General features: G+C 46.2%; 1 protein-coding gene across 1 annotated transcript; it reads left to right on the top strand.

The window, feature by feature from the left end:
* Window positions 2,442-3,296, top strand: LOC107648715. The gene has a single exon (XM_016352537.1). The coding sequence runs from the start codon at window positions 2,442-2,444 to the stop codon at window positions 3,294-3,296; it is 855 nt and encodes a 284-aa protein (XP_016208023.1).

Here is a 14,052-nt window from a genome sequence, read left to right as displayed (position 1 = left end):
ATATAATTGGATACTTAAAAAATAAATTGATGATAGATTATGAAATTATTAATCTTAAGAATGAAAAAGATAAGACTGGAGTTTCCAAATCAAAATAAAATTAATTTTTAATAAATAAAATTAAATAAAGACTATTTGCCAATTATTAAAAGACTTAAAAGATATATTTTGTTACTAAGACCATTTAATAGTCTAGACATTTTGGGACCATCATAATCGAAGCTGAGTTCCAACTTATTTTAAAACACTAAAAGACAACGCTTGTGTCTCTTGGTTTTTTACTTTCTTCTTATATACGTTTTAACTTCACCGACTTTCATTTACCTCATTCTTTTTCTTTTTTTTTTCTTCTTCTTCAAGCCCATCAAACCATCCATATTTGGCCACTTTATTTCTTTCTACTTGATAATCCTTATCAATGGCACCAAAAAAAGATGAAAAAAGATATTACTTGGGAGAATTGCAAGTATCTTAATGGTTTTGTATATTCTCGGTCTAAAATATTAATAATATTATTTTATTTATGATATTATATATATATATATATATTATTTTTTATGAATCTTACTATTCGATACAATTTGCGATTCAAAATTTGGTCGAGCGATTTGATTTTTGAATTGCGATTCAACTATTTTGGTTAGTGCTATTCATGAAAAATTTTACAAGAATTGTTAAGAACCATGAATTTGATTTAAACATACATATCATATTAATTAAATTACTATAAGTAGGGAGTCAAAAGATATAATATAAATTCACATGCATGTGGAGAATATGTTATACAAAATAACAATTATAAAAATCAAACACTTCTAGACAAAACAATTTTACTGCTGTTACGGCCTGGCCCAAGCAGTTTACGGGCCGGCTCGATCCGAGCAGCACCCGACCCGAACGGTCGAGGGTGAGATGCTCAGATTCTGACCCGGACACGCGTCCCTGACACGCGTCCCTGACAGCTTCGCCACAGCTGTGCAAGGGAGGTCTCGAAGAAGGTGGGCCTATCCCTGCAGGGCCCACCTCTGACACGGTATATATGGGGAAGGACCTACCCTTCCCCCAAGGTACGTCACATACCAATCACCCTCTTTTTCGCCTGCACACATCACTGATTTGGGCATCGAAGTGTCTTTGCAGGTGACACCCCCTTCCACATCTAGAGAGCTCGGGACCTCGCTTACCCTCCTACCCAGAGACGTACGTCCAGACGATTCCCCCCTTGTTGACCGGGATACCCACCCGATCCGTCCGGTACCCGACATACCGAACATTGGCGCCGTCTGTGGGGATCATCCATGGACTTCATACTGGTCCAAAGTGAAACAGGCCGCGAGGCCGAGCCCGGAGGGGACGCTGCCGTGACTACTTCCCAGCAGCGTACAAGATCCCCTCTAAGGCGCACAACACAATCTCACGAGAGACGCCCCTTCGGGGGAACTGGCGACAACCACGCCAGAATAATGCAAGAGCTACGCCACAGGATGCAAGACTTGGAACGCCGGCTAGCAGACAGGGAGCATGACCAGCACACCCCAGAACAAAGCCACTCCCGCTCTCACTCTAGGAGCCACTCTAGACGCACGCCCAGCCCCCAGGTTGAGTCCGAGAGCGCTGGGAAAAGAGGACGCACGAGAAGACACCATGACCCCGTCATTTATGCCAGACGTGAGAGGCGGCGTACTACAGATCACGGAACCGAAGACGCTCGTCGGGAGGATGATGAAGGGAGAACGACGAGAATGCGGGGACCTGTGATAATGGGAGCGACCCCATTTCATCGTTCCATACTCGAGGTCCAGCTGCCAAAACACTTTGACAAGCCAACGGACATGAGATACGATGGAACGCAAGATCCGCTGGATGAACCTGGAGGGAGTGGGAGATGAGGTAAGGTGTCACGCTTTCCCGGTCACCCTGGCAGGGCCTGCAATACGGTGGTTCAATAACCTCCCGCAGGGCTCGGTGACCGGCTTCGCGGACATCAGCCATGCCTTCTTAGCCCAATTCACGACCAGAATCGCAAAGGCGAAGCACCCAATTAACCTGCTTGGGGTGATTTAGCGACCCGACGAGTCAACCAAGAAATACCTAGACAGATTCAACGATGAGTGCCTGGAAATCGATGGGTTGACAGACTCAGTTGCAAGCTTGTGCTTGACGAACGGACTCCTGAACGAGGACTTCAAAAAGCACCTTACCACGAAACCGGTGTGGAGTATGCAGGAGATCCAATGTGTAGCTAAGGAGTACATTAATGATGAGGAAGTCAGCCGGGTCGTGGATGCCAACAAACGGCAACCCTCCTACAACGAAACCCGGCACCACGAGAGCAGAGAAAGACAAAAGGAAAACACCAGGGACGGCGGCCCGAGTAAGGCACCAAGGTCATTTCCCCGAGTCGGAAAGTTCACTAATTACACCCCCTCACGGCACCGATCATGGAAGTTTACCAACAGATAGCCGAGAAGGGAATACTGTCGAAACCCCGACCTCTGAAGGATCAAACAGGGGGAAACAAAAGCCTTTATTGCGAATATCACAAGGGATACGGGCACAAGACCCAAGACTGTTTCGACCTAAAGGATACGCTAGAGCAAGCAATTAGGGACGGGAAGCTTGCTGAATTCTCCCACCTCATTAGAGAGCCGAGGAGACGGAATCGTGACCACGAGGGCGAGGACAGGTCTCAGGTGACAAGGCAACGCCAAGAACCGGAGGGAGACGACCACGGTCTCACGGTGGTGAACGTAGTAACGGCGAGGAATTCGGCCCCGAGGTCGAGATCGGCACAGAAGAAAGACGCCAAAGTCCTGGCAGTCTCCTCTTCATATGCGAGAAGTTTCCAGAGGCTCCCATCCATCTCCTTTGGTCCAGAAGACCAATGGTTTGACGAGGTCCTGGAAAGTCCCCCCATGGTCATCACGGCCAGAGTTGGAACCGGTCTCGTCAAACGGATCCTCGTGGATACAGGGGCAGACTCAAACATCATGTTCTGCAACGTATTTGATGCCTTGGGATTGCGTGACGCCGACCTAGCGACCCACCAGCACGGTGTGGTAGGGTTGGGCGACCACTTCATCAAGTCGGATGGGATTATCTCCCTCCCGACCTCCGTGGGACAAGGACAGAAGCGAAGGACAATAATGGCAGATTTTGTAGTTTTGCGGGATTCCACAGCCTACAACATCATCCTGGGGAGGAAAACCATCAATAACCTTGGAGCAGCGATCAGTACAAAACTGCTCGTAATGAAGTTTTTTACTGATGACGGATCCATAGGATCCATTAGATGAGACTTGGAAACGGCAGTCACCTGCGACCACACCAGCCTCTCCTTGAGGAAAAAATCCAAAGAAGCATCAGGGGTGTTCCTCGCCGACCTGGATGCCAGAGTAGATGACAAGCCCAGGCCCGAGCCAGAAGGGGACCTGGAAAAATTTAGGGTTGGGAACGCGGAGGAAAAGTTCACATTCATAAACAGAAATCTCCCCCATGAATTGAAGGAACCTTTGATGGAGATGATCAGAGCCAATGCCGACTTGTTCGCTTGGACGCCAGCCGACATGCCGGGGATAGATCCCCAACTCATGTCACATTGTCTGGCCGTCAAGCTGGAAGCCCAACCAGTGGCCCAAAGGAGAAGGAAGATGTCACAAGAAAGGGGGGCGTGTTCGCGTCCCTCCGGCAACACGGCATGAGGCTCAACCCGCTCAAGTGCGCCTTTGCCATGGAGGCCGGAAAGTTCCTAGGGTTCATGATAACCCAAAGAGGGGTAGAAGCCAACTCTGAAAAGTGCCAAGCGATCCTCCGGATGAAGAGCCCGGGTTGTATCAAAGACGTCCAGCGATTGGCAAAAAGGTTGACTGCGTTATCCCGTTTTCTCGGCGCATTGGCAGCAAAAGCCCTGCCTTTCTTCAATCTGATGAAAAAGGGGATAGCATTCGAATGGACTCCTGCATGTGAGGAAGCATTCAACCACTTCAAAGAAATCCTAGCAACACCTCCGGTTCTCGGGAAGCCTAAGGCCGGAGAACTACTCTACCTCTACCTAGCCGTAACGGAGGAAGCGCTTGCAGCGGTACTGGTACGAGAAGAAGGGAAGGCTCAGCAACCGATCTACTTCGTAAGCAGGGCGCTACAAGGAGCAGAGCTGAGGTATAGCAAACTGGAGAAACTGGCGCTGATGCTCCTAACCTCCTCCCGAAGGCTGAGACAATACTTTCAGGGCCACCGTGTCGTCGTGAGAACAGACCAAGCGATTCGCCAAGTGCTCCAAAAACCTGATTTGGCAGGAAGGATAATGACCTGGGCCATCGAGCTCTCCCAATATGACTTGCAGTATGAGCCCCGACATGCGATCAAGGCGCAGGCGATGGCAGATTTCCTAGTAGAGGTAACAGGGGACCTACCTGAGGAAACGGGCACACGGTGGAGGCTCCATGTAGACGGGGCCTCCAACCAAACGTCCGGGGGTGCAGGGGTCATCTTAGAGAGCCCGACTGGGGTCATATACGAGCAGTCGACCAAGTTCGAATTCCCCGTATCGAACAACCAAGCGGAATACGAAGCCTTCTTGGGTGGACTAGCCCTAGCCCGGGAAGTCGGGGCGACAAGACTGGAAGTGTGCAGCGACTCACAGGTCGTTACCTCATAAGTGAACAGAAGCTATCAAGCCAGAGACCCACTGCTGCAAAAGTATTTAGAAAAGGTTAGAGAATTGACCAGGCAGTTCCAGGAGGTCACGGTCTAACACATTCCGAGGGAGAGGAACACACGGGCAGACCTCCTATCTAAGCTAGCAAGCATAAAGCCGGGAGCGGACAACCGGTCTCTCATCCAGGGCATGGTAAAGGAGCCAACGGTTGCCCTACATTTGGCAAAATCAAGCCCCTCCTGGTTGGACCCCATCACAAACTTCCTGAAACACGACAAACTACCTGACGATGAGAAAGCAGCCAAAACGTTAAGGAGGGAGGCAGCCAAATATGCGACCATACAGGGACAACTGTTCAGAAAGGGACTCAGCCAACCTCTATTGAAGTGCCTGCATCCCGATCAGACGGACTACGTACTTAAAGAAGTCCATGAGGGATGCTGCGGCCCCCACATCAGGGGCAAACCCTAGCAAGGAAGCTCATCCGAGCTGGATATTACTGGCCATCAATGATGAAAGACTCCAGGGATTTTGTGAGAAAATGTCACAAGTGTCAAGAGAACGCCAACTTCCACAGAGCACCGGCTTCTGAGTTGAGTCTGCTGACGTCCCCCCGACTTTTCGCACAATGGGGGATCGACCTACTGGGACCCTTCCCGGTCGGCCCCGGACAAGTCAAATACCTCATAGTTGCCGTTGACTACTACACAAAATGGATAGAGGCTGAACCACTGCTCAGTATATCGTCAGCCAACTGTAGGAAATTCTGAACCGCTGGCCAGCATATCGTCAGCCAACTGCAGAAAGTTCATGTGGAGGCAGGTGATAACACGGTTCGGCATCCCAGAAGTTGTCATCTCGGACAACGGGACGTAATTCACCGACAAGAAATTCACAGAATTCTTTACCGGCCTGGGTGTAAAGCAGAAGTTCTCCTCGGTAGAGCAACCCAGATGAATGGGCAGGTAGAATCCGCAAACAAAATCATCTTGCTAGGCCTCAAGAAACGGCTAGACAGCAAAAAGGGGGCTTGGGCCGACGAATTTGCCTCCGTTCTATGGTCCTACCGCACAACCGAGCAAAGCTCCACAGGCGAAACTTCCTTCCGCCTAACATACGGGGTCGACGCGATGATATCAGTGGAAATCGGTGAGCCGAGCCCGCGGTTACTTCTGTAAGGAGTGGAAGAGGCAGTTGAGAAGGACCCAGTGGATGAGGCCAGGGAAATGGCTCACTTGTCGGAAGCAACACTAAAACAAAGAATGGCGCTGCGCTACAACACCAAAGTGCTCAGAAGGGAGTTTGAACAGAATGACCTCGTTTTGCGACGCAACGACATAGGGCTGCTGACACCAGGAGAAGGAAAGCTGGCGGCAAATTGGGAAGGTCCCTACAGAATCAAAGAGGTGCTTGGCAAAGGCGCCTACAAGCTGGAAAGACTCGACGGCAAAGAAATCCCGAGAACATGGAATGCAGGTAACTTGAGGAGATTCTACTCGTAGCTTGGGCACACCGGCCAAGCGGCCCGGCGAGCTAGATAGATGTTTACTTTTATCAAATGTTAAATTCCAGTGATTTACTTTTATCAAACGCCTACCATGTTCATGGATTTGTCTAGCTAACGACTACTTTTTACTTATCTGAATTCTTTCATCTACTATCACCCGATATGTATCCCACACCATCGCGTTCTTAAATGGCAACCCGGGACTGATCACCCCGGGAGCCAACTGAGCCATAGCCATAACAAACGGCCGTGATAATAAGACCATGACGATTTCAATCGAGTTACCAACATAATCGGCAAAACGGACACAAACAATAAGTCCACATCGAAAAGACGGTAACAAAAACGGACACACAATAAGTCTACACCGGAAAGACGATAACAAAAACGAAAATGCTACCAAGCAAGACTAGGCAATAACCATAAGCCGACCAGACGACCACTAAAGTATAAAAATTAATAGTTGCAACAAAGTTTTCAACAAATCCATACAAAAACCGAAGTTACAAGAGTTCATTTTCGGGGCATGTCAACAATCTTGCCGTCCTGAATCGTTTTGAAGACCTCAATAGCCGACGTATCGAAGTCTGGGACCACGATCTTCACCTGAGCCTTAAGAGCCTCCTCAGTCATGAAGATCGCGTTCTTTCTTTGCTCCTTGGTCGCCTTGTGCTTCCTCTTAAGCTCTTTGACCTCGGCTTGAGCGGTTCTAGCCGACGAGACGGCCTGGTCACGTTCCTTTTCCAAGGCAGCCACCCGAGCCTGCGCGGTATTCAACTGGCTCTCAAGAGTCATCTCCCGCTCGACCTAATGGGACACATCTCATCAGAGGTTTTCAACTTCTCCTCAGCAGAGGCAGCTTTCTCCTCAGCAGCCTTGAGTTCTCCCCTGCCTCAGACAGCTGCCCCTGGAGCGACTCGACTTGAACTTTGAAATCGTTGTTCGCCTTGACAGAAGACCCAAGTTTCCTCCGAAGCGCCTGCATCCCCGACAACTCAAACTCGGCTTTCCGAGCTATCACAGCCCCGCGGAGCAGAGTACGATACATCCACCTTGCCTAGCCTGCCAATTTGGAGCCATGGAAGTGTTCCTCCGTGCCAGGTATCAGCTGGGAGTCAAGGAAGGCGGCAGCGTTAAAATTCCTCTCCATCACGGTAAGGGTTCCTTCCGGGCTGGAGGATGCCCTTCGCCTCTTAGGAGTGGGGATAAGTTTCAAGTCATCATCCTCTTGACAAGAAGGAGACGAGTGCCCAACAACGGCCGCCTCATCGAGAACGGGAGAAATTCGCACCCTGACAGAGTTCTTATCAGACATCTCGGCGTCCCGTGGAGAAGGTACAGCTTGATTCTTCTTCTCCTCGGTAGGGCCTTCCGACTTCCCGGCATCCTTCTCGTCAGCCTTCTCCTCGTCGCTATCCTCCAAGAAGGTCTTGACTAAACTTTCGAGCCCGGTTACCGAAGCAGACATCTCCACTACAATAGAGAAACAAATACGTTAGTCGTGAAGTCGGCAAGAGCAAATTAAATAATAAACGAGGCAAAAGTACAAGACAAAACAGCTCACAAATATAATTCCTGTCGGCCTCCCGTTCACCCATAAGGAGGTAGGGGTTCACAGGGTTCCTTCCAAAAATTGCAAACAACACATCGACAATTCTCTTGTTTACAGGGGACATCCCCCTGTAGGTCACCTTAATGAAGGTGTTAGACCCCGCCCCGAAGCTCCAATACGTCGGGATGAGGCGTTCTCCTTCTAGCGACAACCAAAAGGGATGGCGACCTTTGACGGGACGAACTTTGAAATATTTGTCTTTGAACCCATGATAGGAGTCCTCGAACAAGCCAAATACCCTCCGACCTTGGGCAGATTGGAAAGACAGGAACCCTTTCCTCGCTTTCCCTTGTTTGGAAGGGTTGGTAAGGTTGAAGAAAAAGAGAAAGACATCCACCGACACCGGCAACTCAAGATATTCACAAACCATCTCGAAACAGCGGATAGAAGCCCAACTGTTCTGATGAAGCTGCGACGGCGACACGGATATCCGATTAAGAAGTGACATCTGAAAGTCGGAAAACGGTATGCGAACGCCAACCTGGGTGAACATGGCTTTGTAAAACCAAATCCAGACAGCAACCCGGGGCAAGCAAAAATTAATCTCATACAGCCGCTCATGGGGGCAGGAACGAAGAAGTCATAATTGGCCTCCTCGTCTGTCCCCCCGCACAGATACCCGGCTTGTCGAAACTCCGTCAACTCCTCCAGATCTATCTAATTCGGCGAGTCCTTCACATCGGAGGTCATCCAAGCATAGGAGTCATAGTTCACGGCCGAAGCAGAAGCCTGAAAAATGACGCGAGGCATACCCATAGTGGGGGTACCACTCTATTAGTCTATGAGGTCGGGAGTCCAGGAAAAACCCAGAAACTATGTCCATCCTATTCAACAGTTAAGACCAAGCATGGCTAAAGCTATACCTATCATGCAAGCCACCTAAAAGCCTACCCTGGAATGGTACCCCTCCCCTAACGCATTTACTTGGCACTAGAAAGCCATCTAGCAACAAGGATCAAATAAAAACAGCAAGAACATGGAGCTAATGCAAGTAGTAAACGTACGACAATAAAGCAGAAAAGAGAGAGGATCAAAGATTACCTGAATCGGTTGCGACAACTGAAAAGGAAGGAGGAAATATGCACAGAGATGCTAGAACGAAGCTCTGGGATGCTGTGGGATTTTCTGGGTAAAGAAGAATGAGAAAGTAGGAGCAAGAGTGTAAAGGGAAATATCAAAGCAAAACTATTTAAAACTGCCACCCAGGAAGCGCGAAAGACCTGAGGGCAAAATAGTCTTTGCATACGGGATTTTCCAGCCCATTATGAGCATTAAATGCCCTGCGCGAAGAACGAGGCGATAAACGGTCGTTCCAACAACGAACAGACACGCGCACAAGAGGCACGTCCACCCAACGGACGGCCGGCCTAGCGACGCCACACGAGAAAGGAGATAACGCGCCACCAACTATCCTCACGGTCATTACTGGCGCGTCAGGGGCACTGTTATGGCCTGGCCCAAGCAGTTTACGGGCCGGCCCGACCCGAGCAGCACCCGACCCGAACGGTCGGGGGTGAAACGCTCAGATTCTGACCCGAACACGCGTTCCTGACAGCTTCGCCACAGCTGTGCAAGGGAGGCCTCAAAGAAGGTGGGCCTGTCCCTGCAGGGCCCACCTCTGACACAGTATATATGGGGAAGGAGCTACCCTTTCCCCAAGGTACGTCACATACCAATCACCCCCTTTTTTGCCTGCACACTTCACTGATTTGGGTGTCGGAGTGTCTTTGCAGGTGACACCCCCCTTCCACATCTGAAGAGCTCGGGACCTCGCTTACCCTCCTACCCGGAGACGTACGTCCAGACGATTTCCCCCTTGTTGACCGGGATACCCACCCGATCCGTCCGGTATCCGACATACCGAACAACTGCTAAAGTCATTCCAAGTATCATATCACTGTTAAATTAATTACTAAATTAACTAGTATTAACTCAATTAATAACGTGGCACATCAGAATCAAATTAATGAATTGGCTACATATGGCTTGTGTGTGAGCCAAGTCACGATTAATCCAAGCGACACAATACATCACATCAAAATTAACTATTAAATCAACTACTTGTGGTTAAGCAGATAAATTAATCCAAGAGACAAAATATCATAAATAAATAACAAATAACTCTATTAATTTTTCAAGTAACTCACTAAGTTGTAGGAGGGTTTAAAGTTAAATAGAAAAATAAACGATAAGAGGTAGAGAGCGAGAGAGAGAGTGAGAGAGAGGGGGTGGAGAAACACCGGGTGGGTTAGAGATAGGCAATGACAACCCCTTGGAAAGAATCAAAGGGTTTGAAACCGAAAGGAGTATCATCGACTGGAGAAGGAATTATTCACTGTCTTTGTGGATAACTTACCGGAAGATATTTTGAAAAAATAATTATCTAGTTTGTTTGGTTGTACGGGGCAGATTAATGGCATATATCTATCACGGAAGCAGAGGAATGAAAAGATCTATTTATTTTCCTTTGTACAATATACCACTAAGGGATGAGCTCTGAAGGCAATTGAAGAAATGAATCGTATGACTTTGAGAGAAAATGAAGTCTATGTGGGAGAGGCTAAATATAGGAGGGGTGATGGAATTCAAGAGAAGAAGGAAGTTAATATTTGTAAGGAACACACTGATGACAAAAGATTAGAAAGTAGCAAAAATCCTTCACCAGGTGTAGGACGTGTTGTATTAAGGAATAAGGCAGAAAACATGACGGATTCACATGGGAATGGTTGGACAAAGTTGGTCGAAGTTTCAGTGGTAAGAGATAATTTGCACTAGTTACAAAAGGGTATAATTGGTGGAACGACAAAGGCTATAGACTTTGGCAAGTTGAATGATAGGGTACGCAAGGAATGGCCTAATGTGATTCAAGTTTGTAAGATGGGAGCGTACAAAGCTCTGTGGACTTTTGATAGCCTTTGAAATATAGAAAAGGCACTCATTTTCAAAATGAATGACCTATTGAAAATTTTCATAGCGTGTGAAGATGGGAGAAGAACGAGCACAGTGACAGTAAGAAGGTGTGGTTGGAGTGCTTTGGGGTACGACTACATGCTTGATCAGAAGATACTTTTCGAACGATTGGTGAACAATGGGGGGGAGGTTGTAAAGTGTGACGAAGTAGCAAAATCTTGTTTATTGTTTAGTGATGGACGAATTCTAATTGACACATTCATGTTGGATGTTATTAACGAATGGATACACGTCATATTAGGTACAAGTGGATTCGATGTGTTTGTCAAGGAAGTTGGCACGTAGGTCTATGACTCAACGCGGTTCTTGAATATGGACTCTGTGGAAGGTATTAAACGGGAGATTGCTAGTAGAATCGCATTACGTAAATCTAGTAGCAGGGAAGATGGTGGCAGCAAGAGAACATTGTTGTTGCCGGGATGGGATGCAGCGGCGGAGTTGGTGATGTAGGAGGCTAGGGAGGAAGAACAGATCAAGGGCAGGGTAGTAATTCTATACGATGGTTTGAATGAGTGGAGTAAATTTCATTCAAATCAGCGAATGGTGCAATCTGCAATTAAATCACCTACAAAAAGGCTGATTTAGTGGGATCTCATATAGTTAGTGCTGATGATTATTCGAAAAAAATAGTATCTTGAAAATATGATTCAAGCCGTGTAATGGCTGAGATGGAAATAACAAGCAACAATAAAGGGCTTTTGGGTGCTAGTAAGCCCAAGAAAGCTGGGCATCATAATGTCACTTGTAAGTGTGTATTGGGCCAACAAAATAAAAGCTCAGGTGTTGGAGGGAAGGCTTGGTTGGGTGTGGACCGGGTTTCACAATCAATGGAGCAACAGAGTTCTTCTCTGGATAGCAGTAACAACAACGACTGCACATTAGTGATCTTCAATGGTGATGTGCGGCCAGCTATGGCTCGGTGCATCTCGTTGATGCCGTGGCTTGAACTAGTTGACGAGCGTCCGAAGGAGTTAGCCGCGACAGAGAATGTTGGTTGTCGGGAGGCTAACGGTGCAACTATCGGAGATAAGACACATTCAATCTCCTCTTCGGTGACGACAAAAGACAACGACGGTTGCATAGGGATTTCGGGAGGATGAGTGGTGGCACCACTTTGGTTGTGAAGGGTAATGTTGAAGGAAGTGAAGCTGAATCTGTAGCAAAATAGAATCAATGGGAGGAGGACATGAATGAAAATTGGGAGGCTTGTAATTTGGTAGTGGAATTTGGAGCGGTGCAGTACAATGATGAAGATGATATCATGGCTATCCTTCAAGCACAGAATAAGAAGATTGCACAAAAAAGAAGACAAGCAAAACATAAGGAAAAAGTACGGAGAAGTTGCCTGAAAAATGGAAAAAGGTGTGTAATAATGATTTTAAATGATTTTTATTCATGAAATGTTAGGGGGTTGAGGGTGTTGAAAAATTGAGTATGATAAAAAAATTTAGAAGAAAATTAATATAACTTGAATATATTGGGGTTGATAGAGACAAAAAAAGAGGTGGTGACTAAATTTGATGTGACCTAAATATGGGAGAGTGATGCAGTATGCTGGGAATTTGTGGGCTCAAAAGGTGCTTCTGGTGGTTTGTATTAATGTGGGATGGGATGGTTTAGGATAAGTAATTGTTAAAAAGGGGTTAGATGGCTGTGTATTGAAGGAGTGTTGATAAAACATAATTTTAATTGTGCTTTTTGTCTGGTATATGGTGCGCATGTGAGGAAAGAAAAGTTAATTGTATGGGAAGAATTGAGTTTTTCGTCAGGAATATGTCAAGTACCTTTTAACTATATGGGTGATTTTTAATGAATATCTACGAGTGAAGGAAAGGAAAGGAGCTACCATGTTGATCGCTTCTGCAGAAGAGTTTAAAACTTGGGTTCATGATACAGAATTGGTGGATCTGGTGCTAAATGATCGTCTATTTACATGGTTCAGGGGTTAGTCATATAGTCGTATTGATAAAGTGCCGGTGAGCTTGGAGTGGTTAGAGGAGTTGCTTGTTGGTTGTGGAGGATACTAGGGTAGGAGAGGGTTCGAGAACTTTTTAGAGTTTAGATTCTTAGTTCACACATGAAAGTTTTCTAAGAATGGTAAAGGAGGAATGGAGGGGTTTAGGGGATGTTCATTTTACTGAGAAGCTAAAGGTTCTGACAGTTCCATTTTTATTAGTGCTTGTGGTGGATGTGCTATATCATATGGTTGGGGAGGCAGTAAGGAATGTGCGTATTTTCCCTCTGATGCTTGGAAGGGATAATATTAAATTGTCCCATCTTCAATTTACAGATGATACTATTCTGTTCTACTCTCCACATGAGAAAACTATCAGGAACTACAAAAGGCTGTTGAGATGTTTTGAGATGATATCAGAGTTGAGTATTAATTCTGATAAGTCTAGCCTGATTCTGGTTAATTGTGGGCATGAATGGACACGAAAGATGTGAAGGTTGTTAGGATGCAAGAACGCATCATTACTAGTAAAATATCTTAGTATCTCTGTAGGAGCGAATCCAAGACTTGCCAAGACTTGGAAATCAATGATAAACAAGGTGGAAGCAAAGCTTAGCATGTGGAAAGCGAAAACTCTTAATAAAGCTGGTAGGTTGGTTCTAATTAAGTCTGTTTTTAATAGCCTGCCTATGTATTATCTTAGTTTATACAAGATGCCTAAATCTGTGGTGAAGAAGCTAATTTCATTGCAGAGGAGTTTCTTGTGGAGTAAGGAGGATAGGAAAACTGGGATACCATTGGTGATATGGTGATTCAAAATACGTCTCTTTTGTTTAAGTGGTGGTGGCAATTCTCGAAAGAAGATTGTCCATTATAGAAAAAGATTGTGTGTTCATGCAATAACTTGAATTCTTCAGAGATGCTAACTAGTCAACCGATACCTATAAATGGGTCATTCGAAGGATATATGTCAGTTATAAATCGATGAACATCACTTAAGGAAAAAATTGATTAGAGGTTTGTTTATGGAACTAGGAGACGGTAGAAGGATTTGGTTTTGGGAGGACATCTGGCTATAAAGTGGTACTCTAAAAGATACTTTTCCAAGACTTTTTCGGTTTCAAACCAAAGATGTTCCGTTATAGGGGTGAAGAGCAGATATTTTATACGCTTTTTGGCATTGTTTTCATATAGTTTTTAGCGTGTTTTGTTTGATTTTTATTAAGTTTTTATAGGTTTTAGTGTTAAATTCATATTTTTAGATTCTACTTTGAGTTTTTATGTTTTTGTATAATTTCAGGTATTTTCTGGCTGAAATTGAGGAGCTGGAGTAAAAGTCTGATTCAGAGACA

This window comes from Arachis ipaensis, chromosome B01 (genome assembly GCF_000816755.2).
Source record: "Arachis ipaensis cultivar K30076 chromosome B01, Araip1.1, whole genome shotgun sequence".
NCBI classification, from domain to species: Eukaryota; Viridiplantae; Streptophyta; class Magnoliopsida; order Fabales; family Fabaceae; genus Arachis; species Arachis ipaensis.
This window is presented reverse-complemented; position numbering and strand designations above follow the sequence as displayed.

Bases quoted from the DNA above. Each gene is read 5' to 3' on its own strand.
- LOC107648715 (XM_016352537.1), top strand. From the start codon at position 2,442: ATGGAAGTTTACCAACAGATAGCCGAGAAGGGAATACTGTCGAAACCC.